The sequence below is a fragment of the Poecilia formosa genome, unplaced genomic scaffold, assembly GCF_000485575.1.
Source record: "Poecilia formosa unplaced genomic scaffold, Poecilia_formosa-5.1.2 Scaffold144, whole genome shotgun sequence".
NCBI lineage: Eukaryota > Metazoa > Chordata > Actinopteri > Cyprinodontiformes > Poeciliidae > Poecilia > Poecilia formosa.
The window spans coordinates 240,302-267,831 of NW_006800083.1; the positions used below are offsets into that span (position 1 = coordinate 240,302).

At 38.7% G+C, this 27,530-nt stretch overlaps 1 protein-coding gene and 1 non-coding gene across 2 annotated transcripts in view; both read left to right on the top strand.

The window, feature by feature from the left end:
* The window catches only part of arhgef17 (Rho guanine nucleotide exchange factor (GEF) 17), a 67,390-nt gene extending 40,663 nt beyond the window's left edge, over positions 1-26,727 (top strand). Inside the window, exons 2-22 of the mRNA XM_016676926.1 lie at positions 8,939-9,016; positions 12,970-13,152; positions 17,671-17,787; positions 18,666-18,758; positions 18,859-19,035; positions 19,141-19,191; positions 19,299-19,408; positions 19,498-19,583; positions 19,700-19,818; positions 19,943-20,150; positions 20,385-20,458; positions 20,622-20,705; positions 20,793-20,896; positions 21,153-21,262; positions 21,677-21,796; positions 21,879-22,146; positions 22,515-22,601; positions 22,867-22,948; positions 22,981-23,107; positions 23,454-23,636; positions 23,815-26,727. Of these exons, the coding sequence (XP_016532412.1) occupies positions 8,939-9,016; positions 12,970-13,152; positions 17,671-17,787; positions 18,666-18,758; positions 18,859-19,035; positions 19,141-19,191; positions 19,299-19,408; positions 19,498-19,583; positions 19,700-19,818; positions 19,943-20,150; positions 20,385-20,458; positions 20,622-20,705; positions 20,793-20,896; positions 21,153-21,262; positions 21,677-21,796; positions 21,879-22,146; positions 22,515-22,601; positions 22,867-22,948; positions 22,981-23,107; positions 23,454-23,636; positions 23,815-24,029 (2,676 nt within the window). The 3' untranslated portion in view covers positions 24,030-26,727. The remainder of the gene's footprint in view (positions 1-8,938; positions 9,017-12,969; positions 13,153-17,670; positions 17,788-18,665; positions 18,759-18,858; positions 19,036-19,140; positions 19,192-19,298; positions 19,409-19,497; positions 19,584-19,699; positions 19,819-19,942; positions 20,151-20,384; positions 20,459-20,621; positions 20,706-20,792; positions 20,897-21,152; positions 21,263-21,676; positions 21,797-21,878; positions 22,147-22,514; positions 22,602-22,866; positions 22,949-22,980; positions 23,108-23,453; positions 23,637-23,814) is intronic.
* trnam-cau (transfer RNA methionine (anticodon CAU)) lies at positions 15,347-15,419 on the top strand. Its single transcript has one exon. It is a non-coding gene; the product is annotated as a tRNA-Met (tRNA).
* Positions 26,728-27,530: the final 803 nt, after the last annotated feature.

Consider the following 27,530-nt stretch of genomic DNA (forward strand, 5'->3'; position numbering starts at 1 on the left):
CAGAATATTTGCAGCGTAATCAAGAAGGATTAATGTGCAAAAGAGTCGGGTGTAAATTTTGAGTGAGAGTGGCAAAATCTGAGGCATGCTTTTTAAGATAACCTTGAAAAATCCAGCATTTAAACGCTTCATCCATAAAAACACTTTGTGTAAAGACTGAAAGATGAGTTCATAATTTAGTCATAAGTGATATGACAGTTCACTACATCATGTTCAGCATATTTTATTTTGCTAAAGATACAAAATTGTTTTGTGTCCCACAGGTTTATCTCAAAGATTTTCACATAATGCAAACACAATTTTTTGAGATAATCAAGAAATGGAAATATCCATGTGTTTTGGTAATGTCATATACAAATATATTTTAAAAATCAGGTTTTGAAAAATTTTTATGGGTTGTTGAAGTGTAGAAATCAGCCAAATGAGCAGGTCCCCACTGACCAATGTTCATTTTTCAGTTAATATAAAACAAATACAAATAGCCAGTAACTTCAAGTTATTTGTACCATTATAAACATTTTTCGTTATACTTTATCCTAAATAAAAAAATACACTAATTATATATAAAATAGCACTTTTTAATCCTGTCCCTCAAGTTTTGTTCAACCCCGTAACAACATACCAATTCCTCCTTTTTATAAATAATGGTTCAGTTCAATTTCCTCAGCAGTGATGTCACCAGGAAGTGACATCACTGAAGTCTCTTCTCACTCACACTGTAAAGAGATTTAAGTGTTAGGAAAGTTTCTTACCTATATTTGGTTATTTCTTTTACCCAAATGTCGACATCGTCAAGCTCAACCTTTCAACCCTGTTACGCACATAAATAATATTTATTGTTGTTTGGGAAAAAGTAAAGAATGGTCTTTGAAACGCATATTAATTTCTTGTTTTCATCATACCATAATGTTGCTCCATACCCTAGCTGATGTGGACTTTTGGCAACTTTTAGCGAAAATCTTCAACCCCGTTACAAAAACGGTGGTTTTCTTACGGGGTTGAACGTTGGACTGTTGTTAAGGGTTCAACCCCATAACAGTCTGGTCAACTTTTACAATGGATTCAACCCTGTAACGCGATACATTGCTGTAATTTTTTTATTTTTTATAATAACAGCAAATATTAGACTAATGTCTGTTGGACTGTATGCAAAGTTTAAAGAATGATTCAAAAACATGAAAAAGCCTGATTTAATTTTTATTTTTAAGTGTATTTTCATGATTTATGAGAAGTGATTTTACATCAAGTTGCCATATTCTACTTATCAGTCTAATTATTATGATTAAGAATCAAATAAAATATACTTACAATTGGTTATTTTAATCAAGGGACAGGTGATCTCAGAGGAACTGGAAGAATTAGTTTAATTATGTTATGCAGTTATACTGATAGAGGAATGAAACTGTCCCGTTACAGGGTTGAATTTAAAGCAACCTAAGCAACAAAGAAAATTGTATTAATGTTTGGGATTTCATGCATAAGGTGGGCAGACATATTTTCTTGGAGGTTCAAAGAGTCCTTCAATAGATGCAGTGTTCAAAAACACTATTTTTTGTGGTTTATTTTTAAGTAACCATAGACCCCAAAAGGCACCGAATTCAGAGAATCACCCACTTGTGTAGCATTTTCAACAGAGGGATGCGGAGAAAGCCGCGGTTTAAGTGCTTCACGTTGAACTAAGAGGCTGCCTGTTGCTGCTTTTGCCAAGCTGTTGCCAAGGGATACAGTAGCCAAGAAGGGGAGGATAAAAGGAAAGGAGAGGCTGAAGGCGGAGGTGGGAGATGGTGTGACGAGAGCAGTGACAGGAGGACGGAGCGGTGTTTTAATCACTAAAGCTTTTGGTAAAATAACTTTAGTCAGTCTGTACAGATGCTTCTGTCAGTTCCTCCCGCTTTAATGTGAGGTTTGTTGATTATGTGGAGTGTTTGCAGTGTGGTCCTCTGCCACAGTGGTGTTTTGTGGTCCTGGGACAAGAGATGCACAGCAGAACAGAGATAGTCACCAAACATTTAGCATCTTCAGTTGTATCGTTATGTGGGTGTCTGACAGAATCGAGCTTGCACTCCCACCACGTGCATTTTCTATGTGCATTAGGACCATATCGCCACTGAAGACTGCAGGCAGAGTGGCTGCAGAAACTAATTGATTTGTTGAAAGGCTATGTAGCATTTAAGCTGTAAAATTGCAAAAGGAATAAGTACACATTCTTCTTTTAGAGAGATTTTTCCAGGAAAAGAGCAGAAAAAATAATATTGCAAAACGACTCAAAACGGTGCTTTTGGATATTTTGTCAAGAATTACTTAAAGGGGTACTTTATATTATCTGGATGGTAATACTTATTTTATAAGCAGAGACATGGAAGGAAGCCTCTCCTATATTATGTCATCAGACATAGTTTGGTGACTTTTATGCTGTATGACTGTCACCATTTTGAACTCTTATCACCCAGAATCGGTGAGGTGCTTGAACACCTGCTCCTCTGTTTAAGTATTTTATTGAGTTAGGAAACTAAGAGCCAGACAAATGAAACATGTTTTAATTATAACCTTGTATGTTTTCAGCTGTTCATTTATTATTCAAGGGAATCTCGTGGGGAAGAAAGGGTTTTATTTTTGGTAAGAGAAAAAGCCCATTCAGTTTTGAAAAGTGTTTTTTTTTTTTTGTTGTTGTTTTTGTTTTTTTTATTCTGCTTCATGCAGATTATTGCAAACCATCATAAATTGCAGCTGTCCTACAGGATTAAACATTTGCACACAGTAAAAGAAAACACATTTTTTCCCTTTGTTGCATGAAAAACAACAACTGAAATGGAGTTGAAGCCAAATATTTTGATGCATTGTATAAAAGTTGCACCTTTTTTCCTGCACTGGTCTGAATTTGAATCACACATTTTTTTCCCTGGGTGGATGGGATGCTTTCATTTGAAAGATACTTTTTAGATGTTGCTTATTCAGTTCTGCGCAGGCTTACTATGCCCTCAAACATTTTAGGACAGACCAGGTGGCGGCGGCTTCATCGCTCGTGCTGTTTAGCTGAGTTGAACGGAGTCACACCTCTGCATGTATTTCAAGGAAACACCTCAAATACACTCCGTTTCTGTTTGGCATCATGGAAAACACAAAAGAAATCAGCCAAGATATCAGGAAGACACAAGTCTAGTTCATCCTTAGATCCGGTTCTTGAAGAGTGAAAGTGCCGCTCGACCCTGTTCAGGTAAAATTCAAGTGCCAACAATTAAACGGTTTATTTAAACAAAGATTATTCAGTGACGAAGCCGTTTTGGTGCTAAATATGCAAATCCACCCCAGAGCAAATTACAAATATTCTGGGAAGATGTTGATTGATTTCTGGTAAGATAAAAGTGTGTCATTGTGCACAGTAAAACAAGTCCTGTTCAACATGGACGACCACACATAGAGGAAGAAGCCGTTGCTTTAAAAGTAAGATAAAGCCTGCTCATCATAGCTCCATTTTACACAAATCCACATACATGCATGTTGAACGCATGTAGTGTAACTGGAGTCTTTGGACTTGACAAAACATACAAATGCAGGTAATTTACAATGTAAGAAAGTCGCGGAAGGATCTGCAAAATATTAAATCCAAGTCATGCAATTTGAAGGGAAATTATACCACATACTAAAGAGCTGTATGGTAACGTTTGAGTTTGAAGTAAAATTATAAAATAACAGTGAACGTTTAGTTTGACTTATTGTCAGGCAGCAACAAAAAGGTTTTTGTAATGCGCATGTGGATTTCTGGTTTAATTTGTAAAAGCTGTCTGAGATTATTGTCCTATGTTTGTCATCCAGTGTTCCTACGTTCTCCTTTGCCGGGAATATTTGGGATCATTTTTTTGTCCGCTGTGTCCCCATCATCGCTAAAGCGCATAAGAGGACATGTGTAACCTTAGGAGAACATGATGTACTAATACACACACACACACATACACACACACTCAGACTGCTGAGTAAGCTTGATGTTAGACACTGTTAACGTATTGGAGGCAAGAAAAATCCAACCTGCAATGTTTTACGACTTTTACGTGTGGATGTGAATCCCCTCTCAGACGAACAGACTGTGATGTACGGACTTGTCTGCCCAAAAATCATTACCCCTCCTCTGTTTGTGGGGCGATTGAATTACACAGACTCCATCTTTAAAGCCACATCATTCCTGAGATATGCAGTGCTGGCATAATGAAGGCTCTCCGGTTTCATTTTTAAATGAGGATGACTCATTGGTTCTGTTGGGTGCGTTTAATTTAGATTATGCTGATTTTTGTCGCACGTATCCATTTTTCTCTTCCATTTGAGGTGATATTTTCAAAGATGTGTTTGTGTCAGGCATTTTGCAGAAGGTGAAGTTGCCTAAAAGTGAATAAAAATAGGACTATTGTATAAATCAACCTGACGCTGGCAGGTGTAAAAGTAAGAAAAATACACTTTTCTCTTTCTATTTTTTTTTTTACTTATTACCTATATCATTTTAACAATAGATATGGATTTTCTTTCTTTTCTTGTAATATTTCTCTTTTTCTTTTCATCAACTTATTTTATTATTGTTCTTGCACAGCACTTTAGTGCAGTTTTACACCTGTTTTTAAAGTGCATTATAAATAAATTTGACATCGACATTTGTTGGATGCATTGCCACAGAAGGTTTTGATTGGATCCTCCGATGTGTTTCCATGGATCAATGGTGTACTAATGGATCCTGTTTTTTATTAAGTAATTTTGGTCTCATCCTAAAAAGAAACAAAAAAACATTGTTGGGGTTGAGTGTCAGTTGAAACTAGAAGAACAAAAGATACTGATTTTGTAAGCTTGATTATACTTTTGTCTCCTGTTTAATAACTGGCTTCATTTCTTTTTAAGTATGCGCTATTCACACATGCGCTGCAGTTTATAGGTGTAACAATCAGGTCTGATTGTTCCCGTTCTGACAGGTCCACAGAGGATCTTATCTTGTTTTTTTTTTTTTGTTTTTTTTTGTGTGTGCATACAATAAGAACAGAGTAAAGCTCAAATGAATCGGTGTTGAATAGAATTTTCAAAATATTACAAATTTTAATCATATTCATCCAATTATATTGTCTATCACAAATATTCTCTCTTGTCTTTTTGTATTGAGCTTTTTTTTTCTTTTCTATGTCTGCTTAGCTTCATGAGCTGAGCATTGATTGTCTTACTGTAGTGGTTCCAGTGTTTTGTGCTGAAGTTTGACAGAAACCGGACTGAGCATATAGGCTGACTTTCGTCCCAAACTACTGTCAACTTCACAGCGAATCACTTGTCGTCCCGTAATTGTTCGACCTCTCAGCTGGGGCTGCTATGGTAACCTGGCACATGAAATGAAAGTGACATTCCAAGCATTATTTCTCCATGTTCTGATGTGCGTGTGTGTGTAATTTAATAAAGACAACCAAGGGAAAATAGAAAAACATTCTTGTCCGTAGGGAAGTTCCCCTCTTTTTTTTCTTCTTTTTTTTCCTCGTATCTAAACGTATCTTACTGTATCACTCGTCTTCCTGTCCGGTCATCCAGAGAACATTATCATCTCAGCACATCTTACAAAAGATCTGTAAATCCTACAGCAGGACTTGCAAATTCCTCTTATTAAATGCTAAGTCTGAATAAACAGCAACCAATCTAAGTTGTTGATTTCAGTTTAGCTTCCATGAGGAAAACGAGATTTGCATTTATCACTGTAATCATTGTAAATGAGGCGTAATTCAAATTAGCAATTCGCTCAGGGTATTTTACGCGTTTTCATTTTGTATGCATGTGTGCCGTTGTCATGTTTAATAAGATTTAGGAAGACAGTTTGATACTGTGTGAGATGGGTTTATCCTCTGAAGCAAAGCTGTTTTTGTCGCCATGTGATGTTCTTTATTTAAATTTTTTTTTATGAGATGCTGTTAGTTTTTACACCAGACAAGTTCCACAGTTTTCTCTCCAGTCCACACATTATTTCCCCCAGAAGTCTTGGGGATCATCAGAGTGCTTAAAGTATTTACTCAGGCTGAAACAGTGCCAGAAAAGAAAGGGCAAAAAATAAAACAAGATATCTGTGATGGGGAAAATCCTTTTTTACCACACCGTAAGTGATTGTTACAGATCGAGTAATAGGAACCGTCACAGAGTAACTGAGACGTCTAACATTAGTCCTGCTACATAATATAAGAAGGTACTGGAGCACAAAACATTCAGAGTAACTCCCCACTTTCTGGGTAATTATGGGAAATAAAGAGATGATGATTACTCTGCATCGCGTGCTTCGCCCTGTAGCCTTGTTTATTTCACCGTATGTTTGTGTTCATATGAGCAGACTGGAATGGCAACATTGAGGTAAATGGAAATTAATCTGACAAAGAAGAGAGTTGGGTACAACCCCTTCAACAAAAAGTGTTAAACACTCTCTTCTGTATTGTAAAAAGCAATTTTCTCACTCACTACCCCCTCACCCACAACGATACACATTCTTCCCCATCCAAACACCACCTTTCGGCCCCACTTGGAACCCCTCGGTGCCCCTGGGACCTCCACAGATGCCAAACACTAAACATACCCTTTCTGGGAAGTTATTGTTAAGGTTATTTATAGGGCAAAGAGCTGCTGGCAGAGCAGAGCAGGCGAAGAGGGGGGAATAAGTCCTCCATAGTGTATTTTTATGCAACCTCTCCTTCTGAGACGGGGAGAGGGAGAAAGAGCCTCTGTGGTTGTACAAGCACCACACGGCTCTGCCTGCGGCTTCCTCTGATATTTATGTCCTGTTTGGTACTAGAATATTTTGGGAACCTCCCCTGAGATCCCCCCAGATTATACATCTGACATGTTCCTCATATCCCTCAACCTCACACTCCTACCCCTTAAAACACACACACACACACTTCCTCTCCACTTGTTGTTGCTGCCAAATAGCCACAAAATTAAATGGCAGAAGTAACACAATTGTATTCATCAAAGCAGATTATTGACAGATTAGAGCATTTACATGTTATCTGTGATTGAGAAGCACAAGTGCAGTTCCTGTTAGTTTTCCTTTAGTTTGGCCATTGCCTTTCTATGCATTCTCATCTCTCTTCCTCACGCCGTCTAGGATTTCTGCCATTGAGTTGGATTTCTTCAATTGAATTTCAACCAGGCCAGTCAGCGAACAGAAGGAGTTGTGAATGATTGATGTTGATTTTCTGCATTGTTTTTGAACCGTAGTCTGCCTTTAGTAGGTTTGATGTTTGGGAATGGCAGCGGAGGAAGTGAACAAAGCCATTCAGTCTGTACTGGCCATGCTTCCAAACATTGACCAATTAAAATCGCAGCAAGAGGAACGTGCAAGACATTTTATTGCCTGGCAAAGATGATGTAGCCTCACTCCCCACGGTGTTGTTCACAGTGCACAAATTTTCCGTTAAACTTCATTGAGCTCGCGCATTACATATTCCACAGCCAAATATTTGCAATTGTGTTCAATTTAAAACTTCAGCAGAGTTCATGCCTCCAGCAAGCCATCGTTTCTTAATAGCTGATCTAGGACATAGAAAATGGTTTGTTATCAAGTTTTGACAGGTTAGGTCATCAAATTTGACCACATTGTCCTTGCTGTGTCTTTAAGTGGGTTATCTACTGAGGTGCAAGTCTTCTGGGGCAAGACTCTACCACTAACTTTGCACATGTAGCAACTGCGATTTCTGGCCGGCTTTTGCAAAATAGCTCAAATTTATTCGGATTGAACTGAAAACATTAGCTAACAACACTTTAAGTCTTGCTACACTTTCCCTAACATATGTTGGTCTGGATTTAAAGCTTTGATATGAACCGTTTCTTTGTTTCTCTGTTGTAAGTCCAAATGGAGTCTCAGTCTCTGCCTTAGCTTTAGATCTACCACGTTTCCTTATTGGATTTCCACGTGTTTAACAATATCTACATTAAAATCAACTCTGACCAAGTTCCTATGTCTTGCTGGCAAGAAGTATTCCTCCAGCATGATGCTACGACTACCATGTTTATCAGTGGGAAAGTGTTCATTTATATTTATATCACACACAGTATTTTTAAGGTTGACTTGCAATACAAAATAAAACATTAGAATTATTTTCAACAGGACTCTTATATTCGGTTACAATTAATTATGGATAGAAATTGATGGGATGGGAATCTCACAATATGGTCGATTTATATATACATAGGAAAGCAATTGAAATGTAGCAGCATTTTGTCAGAAGAAGGATATTTTTAATACAATATGTAAAATTAATAGGGAAGGTATGTTGTCATCTTGATGTTTCTTGCTCTGTGGAAGAACTTCCCGCATTTCTTTTTCTTATCCTTGCACTTTCTGTTATTTTTGTTTCCTTCCTGATGTCAGTATGTTGGAGCAGGCTGTTAGGTCACATCCACATATCGTCTTGAGTCACGGCAAGAGTGTTTAGCTGAGTCAGGTTTTCTCGTGGGCATTTTATGACTTTTGTCACCTCTAATCTGGAGAGTTTTTTTGTGTGTGTGTGCTTGCTGTGCATCTGTGTTCTTGCTATAACTTTTCCGCCATGAAGTCTGCAAGAAATAGCAAAGTATTCATCTTATATACATCTAGCAGGAAGAAGATTAATTTGCTTAAGTTACAAAAACAGCTCACAAGAATCTGGTGACACTGATGGATATTTCTTAAGTGTTGTTTGAACATTTGGGTATCTAAACGTCCTTTCACATTTTTAAGTTATATTTTACAGATTTACTAGTTTTTGCACATTTAGGAATATTTTAACATCAGTTCCTTATGATATGGAAGAATGTGTCTACATGCCACTGTTTGTGTTCCCTCATGTTTTATATTCTACATTGAAGGTTACAGTTACATAAATCAGCATTAATTGTGTTTGTAAGAAATGAATGCAATGACTAATCTTCATTTATTCACCTTGTCTCTTTGTCTTTGTAGGACATGAGAAAGCATGTAATGATGACCCTCCTGGACACAGAGCAGTCATATGTTGAGTCTCTACGCACTCTTATTCAGGTGACACACTCAAACACTCACTCATCTGCTGATATTTCTCCCCTCATAAGCGAGCGTTGTTCTCAGACGCACATTATCTGTGCACACAGAAGGCAAAAAACTACCAACCGGCTTGTAAACTCAGAGCGCTGAGGCGATGAATAACAAATGTAGGTAGCAAAGGTGTTATGTAATCCACTTACTGTCATTCATTAGGCCAGGATTATCTGCTAACCTTATCACAACTCCCTGTCATCAGCAGTATCTGCCCACACACACACACACACACAAACACGCGCAGTAGAGCGTCTGGAAAACCAGAGAAGTAAAATCATAACAGCCTTTTAAATTTAAAACACACTTTCCAGCATTTTTGTGATCCAGTGCCGCTCAGACGGTTTTTCAGAGAGTTGAGACCATAAAATGTCTTAATCCAGTTCAAAGATGTCTTTACATTACTGATCAGTTAATAATAATACCATATTATTGTATGGTATTATTATTACCATACCATAATATTGTAATAATACAATAATATAATTGTAATTATAATATTAAAATATCTTTTTAAATGAGATTTATAAGCGTATTTTATTATATTATATACACACACATCCACTCTCCTTATATTTCGCATACCTGTCTGTGCTTTACCCACTAACTAACCTTTACCCCAAATCTTCAGCAGTATGATCTGTCTCTCCCTGTAGCACAGTTACACACACAGATTCAAGTACAAACTGCAACCACTTGGTTGAGCAGCCCGTCGCTGTTTGTTGTATATGTTTGTTTAAGCTCCCTGCAGTGTGTGTGTGTGTGTGTGTGTGTGTGTGTGTGAGAGTTGTTTTTGTAGGAACATGTTACATCCCACATGCACACTGACTGCGCTCTTCTTGCTCATGTATTTCTGAGTTTGTGTGTGGCCACAAAGTGAATAATCCTCAGCTGTGTTCCCATGACGACACTGGGAAAAAGATGCGTTACCACGGAGACTGCAGAGTGCAGATCCTTGAGGGAGGGCTTCTGATGTGCTCCAGCTTAGGCCGCTCTGCAGCAGCGCCGGCCAGGACTCAAATCGAACCTTCTTCATTTGGGACTTTTTTGGAAAACTTTTTGTGCATAGCGTATTTAGTTTGAGTAATATGGTTAGCCATGATTGGATCAGATGTCTGCTCTGACATAGCTGCTCCTAACTCCCAAATGAAATGCATTAAGCAGTACTTTCGGAGGTGTAAATGAATGCTGGAGCACACATGGGTTAATAAGTGAATTACTTTTATTTTTCAGCACAAGTTTTCTTTCTGTGGTCTCTGAAAAATTGTTTTTGCGTGAAAATTTTGTTCACATACTTGTTGTTAACTACTTTGTTTAACATTATCAGTTTATTTTGATCTATTATGATGGTAGGTTGCAGACTGCTAATTAGCTTTAAAGCTAGAACTGACCCAGCAACATGCACTTGAATTTTTCTTGAGAAATATGACATCTGTATAAGGGAAATGTTGACACACAAATATGAAATATGAAAAAGAATCAAATGGTGAAGCAAACTTCACAGTTTGTTTTATTAAACAGTTAAAGATAGACATGCGCTAAACCAATCTTACATAAGATTATGTAATTCACAACACGATTCAAAACAACCTAGTTAAAGGCCGCACAGCTTCATCTTTTTTTTCTTTATAGTATCTGGAGATTAAAAAAAATACTGAGATCTTATGTTGCACTTAATAAAAGCACAAGCTGAATCAGTGCTGCATTGACAAAATCTCAGTTCTGTCTACATTTCAAATGGCGTAAACTCCAGATTGTCTTGGTCATAAGCTATAAGGTCTGGTTTCTGTTTGTGGTGCCTGGAGGTCATATCCGGCTGAGTCCACTTCTGCTTAAATTGAATTTCCTAAATTCCCTCATGTTTACTGGTTCACAGCATGCGTCTCACTGCTGGAGATATGGTGTCTGACTCGAGCCCAGTTTTAACCCCACAATCAATAAAACTGGGAGACAAAGAAAAGGCAACAATATTAAAAGGAATTCAGATAAAAATTCAGGGTAGTTTAGTTGTGGAGGGGTTTTCTCAGTCCACAGCTCAAATGCTTAGCAGTCCCGACAACAAAAGTCAGAACTTCTCGTCATGTGGCTGTTCAAACCTTCACAAAATAAAACCCAGTGTTTAGTACAGCAAATCCATTTGAGTCGGTAAAACTGCAATAATCTCAATGCGGATTCCGCATCTTGTGCAAACCGAATCGTTCAGATTCAGTGAAGATCACGCTGATGCGGAGAAATAGAGACACGAATCGGTTTATGTGTGAATGGTGGGGGGCTCGCCATAACAATCTCCCGGTTTAACAAACAGCAGATTTAGCCCATCGATCTGTTAAAACCGAATGAAAGCACCCTGTGGCTTATGCCCAGTGCTGGTGTGCTGGAAGAACGGTGGTGGGAAATAGGAAAAGCTGATCCCAGAAAACAAAACAACGGAGATCACAGCAGAGGTACAAACATTGTTTATTTGGGATCTTGCAGATCCTGCTGAGCTGACTTTCTAACTCTGAGCTGAGTTGGTGTTTATTGCTGCCTCAGAACCAGACAGTTTTAGGGGGATTTGTGAACCTTTAGCTGCGTGTCATGACACCTGTCTTCACATGAGCATCCCACTCATTGAGCTACAATGCCTTTCAATGGGGTATAAATTTAATTCCCAGGACGTTTTCTACATTTTATGACATTGGAGGACGACTTTATATGATGGAGCGATAAAAAGTAGCACATAACCGAGGAGCAGGATACACGGTTTTCGTTGTTGCGAATGTCAAATGGAAACATGCGACATGTATTTGCATTCAAGCCTCCTTTTACTCTCACACTCTTAAATCAAATGCACCGCAGCACATTGCTTTTAAAACTCACCTTACCAGTAAGCACAGTCTCCCTGTATTTATTTTAATCTCTATAAAACAGTGGTTCTCGAATAGCACACAGAATAAAGCTTAGTGCACATCACAGTGAACATGCTATTCCTGCAGAGGAACGCAGATATTAAGATTATGTTCACACTTCTGGCAAAAGTGGCCTAAATCCGACAACTTTCCCCATATTACTCGTTTCTGGTTTTGGTTTTTGGTTTTTGTGACTGTGTACCCAACACTGCGGCGCCCCCTACGGGACATGGAGGATGTTTATTTCCCCCACAATACTTTTACGTTCCCTCGCAATAATTTACTGATCAGTTCATGTGGCATAATTGATTACCTTAAGCCTTTCTTATGGTGCCCATCGTATTTTCTGCTTCAATATAAGGTTATCGTAAGGTTTATCCATGTTAATATCTCTTTGTTTAATATCTGAAGTTTTATATCTTTTTCTTTAGAAAAATCACCACAAACTCATGATATATAAACAGCAACTTTCCATAAGTAGGAAAGAAAGAAAAAAAAAAACAAACATCCAAACTATTTGGACTCTTTCTGAGTTATTATCGCAGGGTAATAAGTTATCCGACAGTTTTGGTTGTGTCTCTTTTGTGTTGGTAATCTGAACGGTTTAAAGGGCCGTTTCCATCTCGAACTTACACAAACGGACATTAACATGCAGTGAATAAATTGATTTTCAATAAAAAATTTTCCATGAAAGAGTTAATAATAAACACATTTTCACTGAGGATCTTTAAAAGTCTACATATTTGAAATTTTAAATTGACATTTGTGACTATGTATACAATATAGACTAGCAAATATTGCGAGGGAACGCAAAAGTTTTGCAAGGTAACAAAAAAAAAAAATGTTCCCCATGTCCTAATGGGTTCAGTACAACACAAATCCAATTTCACTTTTTTTTCTTTTTTTTTTTTTAAATCAAAAACTTTCATATAAGTTGGAAATTGGATCCATATCAAATCTTTATTAAAGCTGCCTCCTTAATTTATCTAAAACTGTTCAGTTGCTGAGTTGTCCTTGTTTTTCTTCCATCAGGGCTACATGCGTCCTCTGAAACAACCAGACGGCAGCTCCATCGTGGACCCCCTGCTGGTGGACGAGATGTTTTATCAGATCCCAGAGATCCTGGAGCATCACGAACAGTTCTTGGAGCAGGTTGCAGGCTGTGTCGGCCAATGGCACGACAGGCAGACGGTGGGACACCTCCTCATCCACTCAGTAAGTGGAGCTAAAAGTTATGGATGAGAAGTTTAAATTGGCTGGATTGACATTTTCAAGATCACAGGTGAATTTTTAATTTCCACTATTAGGAGCCTTGCTACAAATCTGAGATGTAACTGTGTGAATCTGCAGTTTTTTTTCCTGTTTTTCCCCCCCCCCTTTTTTAACATTTTTAAGTACCTCTCAGCTGTGCTCTCTTAAATTATAAGTGATGCACCAATTTAGCAAATATAGATGTTCTAAAATTCCCAGTTTTAAGCATAAATGAGCTGACTGATGATCAGTGTTTCTTGCACCCTACCCACATTACAAGTGGCCTGCTGATGCAGCCAAAGGTATCATTCTCTGTTCAAGGAATCGTACTGTAACACTTAGAAGTTTAAAAATGCAGCTGTAAGCAATGCCATAAGCAATAGTAAGATTTGTTTTGTTTTGTTTTTTGTGGAGGGATCTTTGCTTTTGCTATTCACACTACTCTGTGCCATACTTTGGCACTGTATATTTATTTAATTTCTGCAATTATATTTGATACCTATATCCTTTATCATTCCAGTTGTTTACCTATAACTTCAGCTGGGAACATATCTGCCCTCACTTCTTAGTGGATTGCTTGAATTATGGCCCACATCTGTTTTGAATTTTGTGTCAGTGGCCACTTTATAAACATTTAAAATGAGAAAAACATTTTTTTTTTACCCAGTCCATTTATAGAGGCTGAACTACATGCTGTATTTGTTAGACTGATAGTTATTTTCTCGCAGAAGAGTCACAAAAAAGACTTGTCGAAATTTGTTTTTCGTTTGACGCGCCCGAAGTACACACATTTGTTGTCATCGCTCTTTCTGGCACATTATCTCATGTGAAATTTAAAAAAACAAAACTTTTTAAAACCTGTTTACAATAATATGAAGACAAAAACTATATAAACTGTATAGTGTAGGGGGAGGAGCAAACAGTACTTTCTCATGTGTTGCTTGTATTACATTTATCAGAAACAAATTGCTAAAGACAGTAGGTTTCCAAATGCTAGTTGTGTTTCCTAAAGTTTCTTTGAGGGATAAAATGCAATCTTTCTATTCTATTATTCTGTTATTGAATGATATGCTCTCTCATCTTTCCCATATTGATAAGTAGCATAGAGATATGTCTGTTATATTACAGCCCAAGGAAGTAGAAAGTCATGGACTGCAGATTAAACGTTCCCAGATACTAAGTCAACCTAAAATCTAAGTAAAAAGCTTCAGCTGCTTTAATTATACAGGAACTGCTTGAGCTTCACCCGACTGAGGCATCTGTGATTTCATTTTAAGCAATTATAGCTTCATTCTCACTAAAGAAAAGTACTGAAATTGTAAACTGGATTTTGCAGATTTTATCACTGTAATACAATGCTACTTCAACTTAGTATCAACACATTTACCAAGGAGATCCAGTAAATGTAGAGGATGCTGTTGGTTTGTTTACTAAACCTCCATAAAACTGTGTTTTAGTTTGGTTAATGTAGATTTTTCTGTCAAAATTCATACAGTGTTCAATTTCTGTAATGAATATTTTAATTTTAGTGGCTAAGACAAATGTAGTATGTGCATTTAAACATACTACATTTGTAAAATTGTTTGTCCTGAAAAGACAAATAATTCTTCCAACAAGGAGAAGCTGGAATAAAGAGGGGCGGACCACATGTGGCAATATTTCAGCACTGGTTTTTTTCTAGTGGCTTGCTCTGTGCCCCTTTTTAAAATTTCCCATGACCTAATGATGGCTCTAGACCTAGATGTTAAACTCTGCCAAACGATCAGCGTCGGTCTAAATGTTACGTTTGGTCTTTGAAAAAGGCAGGAAAGAGAAATACTGAACTAGCAAGCAGAAATATGTCATAGACAAATCTCTAGTTTCTACATTAGATTTTTTTCCCCTTTTTTAGACTTGAAGTGATTATAAAGCCTTGATAAATTCAATTAAAAGTAACTTAAGAGCATTTTACCGATTACATGTGAAATTCAAACACTGTCTGATCTCTTTTTTTTAAAAGCTTCTCAAAGATTTCTTATACTTTCTAAAGCAAAACTGGAGCCACATGGAGAAATAGTCTCGATAGCAGGTAGTTGGTGGTATTTCTCCCCCACTAGCAGGCACTGTTACACCACCTTCCCCCGACTATCTAAACGGAAGCGGCTGCAGTGTGCTGCAGGCCTCGTTGGCGCAGTAGGCAGCGCGTCAGTCTCATAATCTGAAGGTCGTGAGTTCGAGCCTCACACGGGGCAAGTTCCTTTTCTTTTTTTTTTTTTTTAACCCTTCGGCTGCTTCAGTCACTAGTCGTTTTCATTTTTCTGGTGCTGTCTACCTTTGTGTCTCTGTCAGAATCAGCTTTGTCTCGTCAGAAAATGTGCTATGGAGTGTCATCACATAGTATGACAGTAATCCTTCAATTGTTTCAGATTATTCACATTGCAAATCCTTAGAAACGTAAACACATTCTGTATTTCAATGTACATTTGTAAGTAATTCAAATTCTCTTTAAAAGCTGGGACTGCTGTAATAATGTCTAGATTATATAGAATAATTTTATCTAATCATTTAAATTCCTTGGACAAGATTACTTTTATTGTAGAATTAGGCAAATTGTCAATACATTGATCATATTGTGTCAAGAAGTTGTCAGAAATCTTAAAGTAAACATATGATGACTTTTGTCCTTTGAGGAAAGAGAATATTAGGATTTTCAATATATATATTTCAAAATTTGGATGTTAGTCTTATTCACAGTTTTCCACACACAGTACTTTATGTTGCTGTTTTGTACAAAATTTCAGTTAAATTGATTGCAGTTTGTGGCTGTATTTTGATGACATTTTAAGGGCTATTATTTCTGTAACATAAAATGTATGAAATATGTAGAGCTCATGTAAAAAAAAAAGAAAAAGACATTGTTACACGTACGAATCAACACATTTTTAGCACCCAAATTCTGCTCTTAAATGAAGAAATAAAACAGCAATAAAGCCGTTTTACTTTCCCTAACTTTTAATTAAAAAATGCACTTGTTCATGAGCATAAATTACACTTTAAGCACACAGCCCAGACATGTTTTGAATCTGAAAGTCGGTGCTTAAAAAGATTTTTTGTTTTTTTCCTGACCGTATTAAGTGTGCAAACATCAAGGGATTAAAATGTTAAACACAAGGCATTGTGTTATCGACTCTCTGGCAGTGCACAGTTTAATCTTCTTGTTAACATTTAGACGAGTGGACACTCTTAATTAAAGCTAAGTAAAGATCAGAGGGAGCTATACTTAGAGAAAAAAATCTACTGGAAAGAACTTCACCTTTTTACCTCATGTGTCCTCCACAACTCAGGCTTTTGTTTTGACGTTGCTTGTGAGTTCCCAAAGTCAGAGAATGGACAAATTAAAGAGGGGAGGGCATCGGGCATGAAAGGTTGGGAACAGAAAATCTGAGATAATTAGGAAAATGTCAACTCGTATTTGATAGAGTGACAAAAATCTGTTTACTCTGTAATCGGGTTAAATAACAGCTCCCTCCACGCCCTCCTCTTCTGTTTAGATCGGTGCTACAATTCCAGCTCTCTCTCTCTCTCTCTATCTCTTTCTCTCTCTCTCTCTCTCTCTCTCTATCTCTATCTCTTTCTGTCTCTCTATCTCTATCTCTTTCTGGCTCTCTCTCTCTCTGTATCTCTCTGTCTCCCTGTTGGTCTTCAACCATTTGAGGGAAAATCAGGTCAGGCTGAGTCATCTGGGTTCATGTGTGTGATTGAAGGAGACAGAAAAATACAAGATAAATAGATTGACTGAAGGATTTAGTTTTTTTCTCAGAAACCTGGCAAATTTAGCTTACGGGAAATGTGGCGTGTCTTAGGTTTGCCCTGGTTTGTGTTTCCTGTAACTAGATGGAAGTATTCCTATAAGCAAATAGAGATTTTGAAAATAGTTTTTTTTTTTTTGAAAATTGAGAACAATAACCCCCGCCTCTTGCCTGAAATGTCTCGCTGGAAATAGGCACCAGCACCTTTGTCCCGACCCCACTAGGGACGACGGTGCAAAGAAAATGGACGGATGAATGGACGAAGAACAATAAAAAAAAAGTTTTTATGTTTTTTATAACAACCTGCTTGATTTTGCAATGTCAAAGACCTACATTTTCAAGTGTGGCATTTTAAAATTTCCTTTCTTTTAAAAGTAATTAACTTAAATCATTTACAGTTTGAAATCTTAGAATCTGAAAGGGTTTTTTGTTGAGGAAAAAAGAAAGTAAACCTGTTTTTGTTGCTTTATTATTAGTATTGGTGGGGTTTTTTTGTTTTGTTTTGTCTTTTTTTTTCATATTTATTGGTACAGAGATTAAATCTAACACCAAATTTCTGTCCTCATTTTAAATTGAGCTCAAATTACTGCCCATTTATTTCAAAGATAAAACATCATTTTCAGGCTGATGTTCCTAAACGGGTAATCAGTGTTTTTTTTTTTGTTTTTTTTTGTTTGTTTATTTCTTCTTGTAGTTCTCCAAAGATGCTCTCGCTGATATGTATTCAGCATACATCGACAATTTCCTCAATGCTAAAGATGCAGTTAGGATCGCAAAGGAGGCCAAACCAGCATTTCACAAGTTTCTGGAGGTGAGTGTCTGACCAAGTTTCTGGTGTTTCTTTTACGTGCTCTTTGTTTGTAGGAAAATTAGTTCAAACTTTCAATTCTCTGCTTAGGCAATCAAACCTCTCATCTGAAACATACTGTAATGATAATTATTCAGTGCAGGTATGTTAATAAGTGAGATTTTCTTTTAACCATGTCTGCTCTGGCGCTGCAGTCAAATTTGTGGACAGTAGAACCAGTTCGCCATCTTGTGGTGAAGCTGTGAAGTTCACCACAGATCAGATTTTAGGGAGTTTAATACTTATGTTACCTGCAGTAGTCCACTAATTAGAGTGTCTTCAGAGAGATGGGCAGGATTCCTAAAAGTACCTCGAGCAGGACTCTTGCCTAACAGTTTTTATTTTCAGAAACAAGCTCAACACTTCGTCCAATTATCATAAACCTTCCAACAAATCATTCACATTGTCGTAGTTTTTCCGGCCAACCAAAATTTCTGCTGGTTTCACTGTGCTGCATTTAATGCCCTGGGTTGTCCTCAATATTGTCCCATTAAAAAAATAATTCAAGCTACTGTTATGGCCTGGCTCATAAACCAAAACCAAAAAACAATGGGAAGCAACACACGGGTGTAACTTAGAATTAGATTTATTTTAATTAGATTTGGCTGGCAAGAAGAAGAAGAAAAAAAGAGCGAGACTTCCAGGAAGTGGTGTGCCTTTTAGTCTTATACAGGCCAGCTGCCTCCATTTCCAATCAACACCAATTTACCTGGAGCTCTGAAACACAAACACATTAACCAGGAGGGAAGGCCTCAGTCCATTTCACCACTTAGATGCTCTCTTTTGTGTGTGTGTGTGTGTCTGTGTGTCGATCGTCTCTCTCTCTCCCTCTAATCCAAAAGCAAAACATGCGTGAGAACAAGGAGAAGCAGGCTCTGGGCGACCTGATGATCAAGCCGGTGCAGAGGATTCCTCGATACGAGCTGCTGGTTAAGGTGACCGCTTTGTCTGCACTACACAGCTAGAAGTGAGACTTCAGCTGCACTCGGGTGGTATAAAGAGGGATTCATGTTTTTTTTTTGTTACTTGTTCAAGGACTTGTTGAAACACACGCCAGAGGATCATCCAGATCATCCGTTTCTGCTGGACGCGCAGAAGAACATCCACCGACTGGCAGAGAAAATCAACAAGGGGCGTCGCTCCGCTGAGGAGGCGGAGAGGGAGGCCAGGGTTATCCAGGAGATTGAGGCTCACATAGAGGGAGTTGAACATGTGAGATGTTTTGGCTTTACATCTACCAACCTGAGCTTGTTCTGCGTCGATTTAGCCTTTTTTTTTTTTTAATTGCTGTCTTTTTTTTTTATTTTTCTTTGACAGATTCTGAATCCACAGAGGAAATTCTTGAGGCAGGAAATAGTCATGGAGGCGGTAAGATTAATGTAGCAAACTCTTTTCTGGTGCATTCAGTAGTATCAAACAAACGTTACAGGAGGAATGTGGTTCAGATCACCTGAGCTGTTCCTGTGTCTGTGTAGAAGACTGTAGGGGGGAAGAAGGACCGATCCCTCTTCCTCTTCAGCGATCTGATCATCTGCACCACCCTCAAGAGGAAGTCTGGCTCGTTGAGGCGCAGCTCCATGAGCCTGTATGCAACAATCATGTGCGCCATCACAGCACAAAGCCCACACTGCCCCCTGGTGTTCAAAAAAAAAAATAATGCGACCTCTGTTTCAGATACTCTGCTGCCAGTGTGATAGATACCTCCAGCAAATACAAGTTTTTGTGGAAGCTTCCTTTGGAGGATGTGGAGGTGGTGAAAAGTAAGATTTTTTTATTTGTTTAGTTTTTTCTTTTGTGTTATTGTATCAATTCACTTCATGCACGATAAAGAAACTAGTAACCCAATGTTTGAATGTCTCTCATGTTTCTCCCAAAGGTTCTTCTCAGGCAACCAACAGAGAGAGCGTCCAGAAGATGATTACCCGATTAGATGAGGATCTCAGCACTTTGGGTCAGATCAGCAAACTATCAGAGACCCTGAGCTTCCCACATCAGGTACATGTGGCTGTGCAGAGTTTGGATTGGAAAGTTTAGAAAAATATATTAGTTATCTCCAGCTCTGGAGGAGGAACTAGCGAATCTATCTAACCTCTTCCATCTTTTCATTTGCTCCTCTCAGTCCCTAGATGAGGTCATAAAAGACCTGATGGCATCAGTCCACAAAGAGCTCTCTGAGAAACAGTCTTTGGCCTTTAGCATGACCTTCTTGCCCACAAAGCTGGAGTTCACAACGGCCTCGGCTGAGAGCACCTTCGTCTTTGAGTTCAGCTCGCCCGACGCTCGGTCGAGCTTCGAACAGGCCTTTGAGGATGCCAAGAAAAAGTTGGGTCAGTGAGGAAATCTATCATGTGATCGAATAAATGCTGTCCTACAAGAAACGGGTCGAAGGGGATGAGATTCTTTTCAGTAAACTTTTATGTCTACCTGTAGCTGAGAAGCTACATCTCCTTTCAATTTTGCAAAATCTAAGAAAACTTTACATGTGTTTCATGAATCGGAGCAGCCTCACTCTACTTGTGGTGTTAAAATCTTCCTGATTATTTTTTTGTGTGTGCTTTTAGCCATGAACAAGGACCAGTGGGACCCAGAGTTCCTGAAGGCAATCCCTATTATGAAGACCCGCAGTGGGATGCAGGTGTGTTTTTTTTCTTTTCTTTTTTTACACACAAAACAAACTATTGCTGTGTGTGTTTGTTGAATTTTGCTTGTACCAAATAATCATATGATGAGGGGAAAAAGAAACATGTTCTAAAAAAAAAACAAAAAAACATGTATTTATGATTTGTTTGTTTTTCTAGTTTTCATGTGCCTCGCCCAGCCACAGCTGTCCCGACAGTGGCTGTGAGGTTTGGGTGTGTAACAGTGATGGATATGTAGGCCAGGTGAGAGGACATGGCTAAAGATTACCCGATTACGAATAGCAAATTCAATTTGCAGCCATTCTGAGTGATGTGACGTCTTCGTTGCAGGTTTGCTTGTTGAATATCAAAGATGAGCCCACGGTGGAGGCCTGCATCGCCGTCTGCTCGGCCAGGATCATTTGTATCGCTGCGGTTCCAGGACTCAAAGGAAGGTGGGTGCACAGTTAATGAGCAATCGTTTATTTTTCCTTATTGACATGTTGTCAAAAACAACATGAAACGCGTGTTCTTGAGGACGACACACGTTTGGTTGTAAATTCAATTAAACCTGGCTCTGAGATTAATATGTCGGAAAATCAGCTGCACTTTACTTTGTTGGACGTATAGAGATCCGGCATACATTTCTAGATGGAGCTGAAATATTTGATGAGTGTGATTGTGAAGCTTTTCACCATGTTGCCCTCTCAGGGATCGTGTGTCAGAACCTGCGCCGACCTCCGGGCCTCCTACTCATCCCCAGCAGCAGCTCGACATCTCCATCTCACCTTCGACCTTGGAGCCAACGGAGCAGCCAACAGGTCAGCTGCTGCCACAAAACCCTCCTTATAGTCCTGTTTGAATTATGTTTGTGAGGGCGGTGGGAATACGTTGAGATTTAAAATCTCCATAAATTTTAGCTTTCATAGTAGATCACTGTCTGATAATTTTGTTGTGTAGGTGAGAAATAAATGCACTTGCTTTGCTAACTTGTTGGCCCTGTTTTCTTAGAACGTGATCTAAATTTAGTTGACAAAAAGCCTCTGAAACATAAGAGGTTGTTTTCCTGCAACATCGACCAACTTGTCCGTGACGGTTTTAAGAAATAAACATCTAAAGTTTGTCATTTGTGGACTGTGTGAGATAAGATCAAGTCGGATCTTTTAATTTCTGATGACGTGATAATGTTAAATAAAAACAAGCCTTCCTTCAGACTGTTGGCTTATCTTCCCCAGGACCAGGGGCAGAGCTTGTGCCATTTGACAGCGACGACTCGGACGACGAAGATTCACCTAGTCCTTCTTCAACCTTGCAGAGTCAGGCCAGTCACTCCACCATATCGTCCAGCTATGGCAGTGAGTAATTGTGCCAGATTTAGCCAGTTGAACCACCAGATTTTGCCAGCTCACCGGGCATTACTCTGTTCGTTTCCTGAAGACGATGAGGGTGTGAGCTCCAAGGACATGGCCACGGAGACCACCAGCAGCGAGGAGGAGCAGGAGTTCCCCGTCCCGAGCTCCTATGGTGCTCCTGGGATGCTGGGAGTAGGCGGGGGGAGTCGCGCCCACACAGAGAGTCCCATGGACGGCCGGGCCATGCGCCGGTCCTCCAGGGGGTCATTCACCCGAGCGAGTCTGGAGGATCTGCTGAGTATTGACCCAGAGGCGTACCAGAGCTCTGTGTGGCTGGGCACAGAAGATGGATGGTAGGGAAATGAACTCTTTTCTTTTCTCTTATTCTCTGTCCCAGTGTCTTTCCTTAAGCCCTTCAACCCATCCTGTCTCTCACAAACCCTTCTACCTTCCTTTCTTTTCTTTTCTCTTTTTCCTTTGCTTCATTCTTTTGTTTCTTTCAACGCTCTGAAATTTGAGTTTGTAATGGTATGTGGATTTAACATGAAACTTTTGTAGTTACTGTTTTGTGCTAGAGCACATCCATCCATCCATCCATCCCTCCATCCATTGTCAGCACGTTAATATCCGTGCATTCATGGATATAAAGCAGCTGTTGGATGAGAGGCAGCCAACGTCTTGTCCAGGTTTCTTGATCAATTGTAACATCTGTCTGTTTCAGCATACACGTGTACCAGTCCTCAGACAACATTCGGAACCGTAAAAACAGCATGAAGATGCAGCACTCAGCCTCCATCCTCTGTATATTGTAAGTCTGCCTTTTTGCACTTACAGCTCATCAGTCTTTGAAAGTCTTTATTTTGTTTTCTTTATTTATTTGACCTTTAATTGTAGAGGTTGTCTAATTGAGATCCAGAGATATCATTTCCAACTCAGAGTTGTTTTGATAAAAAGGAAAAATAAAATCATTTTACTGATAGTTCAGAAACACAGTCTATGAAGGCTGAGTCATTTGAAACTTGTAACTTGATGTTTTTAATTTCAACTTTTGTTTTTATCCCCTCTAACGTCAGGTACTTTGACAACAAAGTGTTTGTATCATTAGCAAATGGAGAGGTTATCGTCTATCAGAGAGAAGCAGGTGAGCTAACGACTAAAAAGTGTTTAAAAATTGCTGAATAGTTTTTTTTTTTGTTTGTTTTTTAAACCTTTATTCAGGTGCAGATGCAATCATTAGACAGCACAAAGCTGCCTGCCTCAGGATCACAGCCTTGTTGGCCTGCAAGGACCTGCTGTGGATCGGCACCAGTGCAGGTGAGGACACGGAGTTTGTCTATTTAACTGCGGTGGTCCTACAGTCGCACAATGCTAATGGAACAATGACTGCAGAAATGCAACATAAATCTGCACAATAGCAATTCAACATTACTGAAATCGGATGGGGAAAAAAAGAAACCCACAGTAATAAGCTGTCTCGTATTGTATTGTGGCTTGCAAATTTAGGTTGAGATTTTAAATTGTAATTCTAACATTTCTGGCCTGCAGAATCTGAAGCCGATTTATTGTATGAATTCTAAGTTTGAGTTTTTGTATAAGTTTTCAAAATTCAAGGTCCTTAGGTGGTAGACCCTGATTTTCAAAGAGATTTGATATTCTTCAGGAGTGGTCCTTACACTGGTGATCCCGACAGTGAGCACAGGAACTGGTGCCGGGACTCTTAAGTCGCCTCTGGTTCCGATCGGATCGGCTCACGGTCACACAGGGCACGTTCGGTTTCTGACTTCAATTGAGCTACCAGAAGGATTTGACATGAACTTCCCTCCAACAACAACAGACTCCACAGGTACTTTGTTGCTTTAGCAAAAACAAACAAACAAAAAAAACTCCTTCACGTTTACAGAGCTGTGAAAAAGTATTTTTAAGTCTTTGCTTTTTTTTTTTGTTTTTTTTTTGCAATTAAGTATTTCAGATGAGCAAATTCTATTATCGAACAAAAATAACCCCAGTTTATCTGGATCTAGGCAATCGGCCTCCGAGCAGCAGCAGCAGCGTAGACGACGGGAGCCTCCAGAGGCGAGACTCCACACACCACAGGACCTCCACACACATCCCAGTGAAGACCAACCACCTCGTCATTTCTGGTGGAGACGGCTACGAGGACTTTAGGCTGACCAACAGCAGTGAAACCATCGGTCGAGATGACAGCACCAATCACCTGTTGCTCTGGAGAGTCTGAGACAATCAAACACCCCGTCTGACCAATCTCCCTCCAGCACCTTTAGGCGTTGTTTTTTTTGGTGGTGGTTTTTTTGCTCAGTCCATCCGTCTCTATGTGCTATGACACGACTCTGAGCTCCCTCCTGGATTTATGAATGAATACCACCACATCACACACTCGGCTTTTGTTGTCTTCCTGGTGATTTGTGCATTTTCGCTCATTTTTCTGTTGAAAGAGATATAAGACAATTGAAGTTCCAAAAACAAGCGTGCACAGACGGACTTATTTTCAAACTGAGGACAAATAAAGAACTTACACAGGCGGATCTGGATTCTTCAGGGTGTCTGTGCACAAAAACAGGAGGATTGAGTCATGTGATGTGATTGAGGCATTGCATTTTCTTTGAAATGTAGTCTTTTTGAACTTGAAATACTTCAGTCCATCGTTTCATCCGCAGATGATCAGCTGTAACAATGTACATTAAATGTAACATAGCTCAGAATGGTAGTTTGAAATTCTTATTTTATTTTAGTTCTATTTTTTCAGCTGAAATTTAATGCTAGCCTTAATATCAGATGTATTGTCAGATTTTTCTGATTCCAGTCAGGTGGTGATTATCTGTTTTCACAATGGCTAGTCATAGTTGTGAAACTGCCAATGTCCTTTTTCCGCCACTAGAGGGAGCGTTACGGCGAAACATTGCACACAGCCTTATTAAACAATAAAAAAAGAACATATGATTTTTTGCAGAAAATCACATTTGGTTGGCTCGGTCAGTTTTACTTTTGCTGTCAGTTTAAGCTTAAAATGTGTCCCACTGGGAAGTGAAATATAAGTGCGTTCCTCAACACAGTCATGCCAAAGCCTTGTATACGTTAATGATATGTTTTGTATTTTTTTTGCCATGAAAAGTCAGCTGAAGTTCTGTCATGAACCTCTTCACTGATGACGCTAAGCTGCGGACGCAGAAATAGTTGTGTACAGTATTTATGCTTTTAATTTTAGCGCCGCCTTTTACAGCACTTAATTTATACAAGATGTAGCCTTCCTCCACTTTTTTCTGTTGGAAACGATGAAAACAGAGGCTCTGACTTGATTATGAGAGTGAATTAAAACAAGCGGTTTAGCTCCATTCCCTCATGGTCACAACAGTTCACAGTGCAGGGTTTGGACTAGACCAAAAATTATGTTTTTCGCTGTAGGATAAATGTCCCACGGTTTTGCCTTGTACAGTACCAGAAAGCAGCTTTTGGACTGCTTGAGCACAGTCACTCTGATGCCTGTATGTGTGCCAAATATGCTTCATAGTTGTTTTTTTTATCTTACAAAAACCCCAAATCCAGAGGGAGTTTTACACCTGGTATTTACAAACAAGATAGTTTGTCAGTAGGACAAATGCTTAGTGCCTACGCATTTCTTCAGGAGGCTTAAAGGTTAAGGCCATTACACACAAGTAAAAGTCACCTGTCCTTGATTTCTTGTCCTTGCACACGCTCTCGTAGGTGTTAGCCTCAGGCTTTGGGGGTTAAGTGGTGATTGTCTTTGATCCCTCAAAGCCTTGAAAACCTCATTGCACTTTATCAGCCATCTGGGCTCTTCACCTCAAGATTCTCACTTCCAAATACATCCACATTTGGCTCTTTCTCCCTGTGAAATAACTAAGAGAATCAGTTTAGCTGCTTTAGCCGCTAACTAGCCAGTTAGCGTCTGTTAGTGTAGATGTGGATTCATTTCCTCAAGTGCATTTATTTAGGTGAGATGAATAAAAGGAGATGCCTTTTTTTTTTGCCCTGTTTTCTGCCCACTTTGTTGGTTTACGAATCGGGCTAAGCTATGCTTACTACCCACATAGTTGTCTTCGATTTTATTGCTAACCTTTTTTTTTTTTTTCCATCCCCAGCAGAAACGATTACTTTCAAGAAGAATCCCTAAAACATTCCTAATTGTTGATGTGAGGTAAATGTTTGTTTTTAAACCGCATGATCAGTCAAAACGTTGACTTTTGTGTTTTCTGTATGTAAAATATACATTTATGCTGGCTATAGGAGGTACACATACTGTTCTTTTCGATGAACTCCACAAACAGGTAGCAGAAAAGCACTCAAAGATGGTAGCCTGTATTGTGTTTTCACGTTCTCTGACCAGAACTGTAGTTTTGGCTGATTTTTTTTTTTTTTTTTTGCGTTGTGGTTGTAATAAATAATTTCAGTTGAATGTTTTTAATAGGTTCAAATGAAAAGAGTTAATCAGAAGTAACACCTATTAATAATTCCAGAAGAAGTAGAAGAAGCGAAACGGATCTGCTAAGACTCCTTACGAAACGTTAGATCCTAAATATGAAGGTATGAATATCAATCTGCATATTACTTTAAACGTGACCAGGAGAAGGAGGCGAATGGTAACAATCGGTGTCATCCCAACTTTTCCATAAATCTCACTGACATGTACGTGACTACATGTGAACTAAGTCGTATTGATGTAAATATTGGTATATATACTGCTTTATTTCTGTAAATAGTGCACTCACAGTCCTCAATTGTTGATATAAGTCGTATGGCATATTTTTATATGTTTCTGTGAAGTTTGTCTGTGTGTATTCCCCCCTTTAGTCCTCTGCATGCGCCTTCAGTCATAAAAAAAAAACCTTTGAACTGTCAGAAAGAAAAAAAAAAATTGCCTCTGACAAAAGATTTGTAATAAACAGATTTCTGTTTTATTGATGGAGTTGCATTTATGGTAGCTTCAAAATGTTTGCTTTGTTGCTTACATTTCTGCAGGGAGGAAAAGCAACATCAGTTTTTGCTCTGCTGACCTTCTGTTTTCCTCTGCCTCTGGTTGACATATTGTCATGGCTGCAGTCTATTGGCGTTTCTTCCTGTATGTAGCTGCTCTAGTTTTGTCACTTTGGGTTCCTCTGTAAAATAAATAATTTCACTGGGGCCAGCTTGTGTTTGTTCTCTTGACTTACAGCTTTAGCTTATAGTACTTTATTCTAGGTAAAACTACTGAGAACAGGATTGTGAGTATTTCGCCTTTTGTAAAGCGTTTCTATTTTTAATACTGAATATTTATTGAAGATGCTCGTAATTCAAAAGCAATGTATGTCATCTCTCAAATCTTTCAGGACAAACAGCTGATCATCAATGAAAAGACACGTTTAGGCAATAAAACTATAGCAGTCTCAACAATTTTTGTTGTGTGAAAGTTGTTTTACTCTTTGTGTTGTCATTTCTGTTCAGTTAAACGGTTTTGGACTGATCTGTTAACTATTCCCTTCAGGTTGAGCTCTAGACTTTGACTAGGTCATAGAAACAACTTGGTTATTTTCTTGTTCAGTCACTCTGCTATAGATTTGCTTCTAATCTTGAACAAATTGTTCTGCTGCGAGACAGCTTTAGTGTTGAGCTTCACTTCTTGGATAGTCTCCTATCCGACTCCAGATTTTTTTGTGCAGTGGACGTTGTTGCTGGCATAGTGACTTCAAGGTGCTCAAGTCGTGTTGGGGGTGAAAAAAACAAT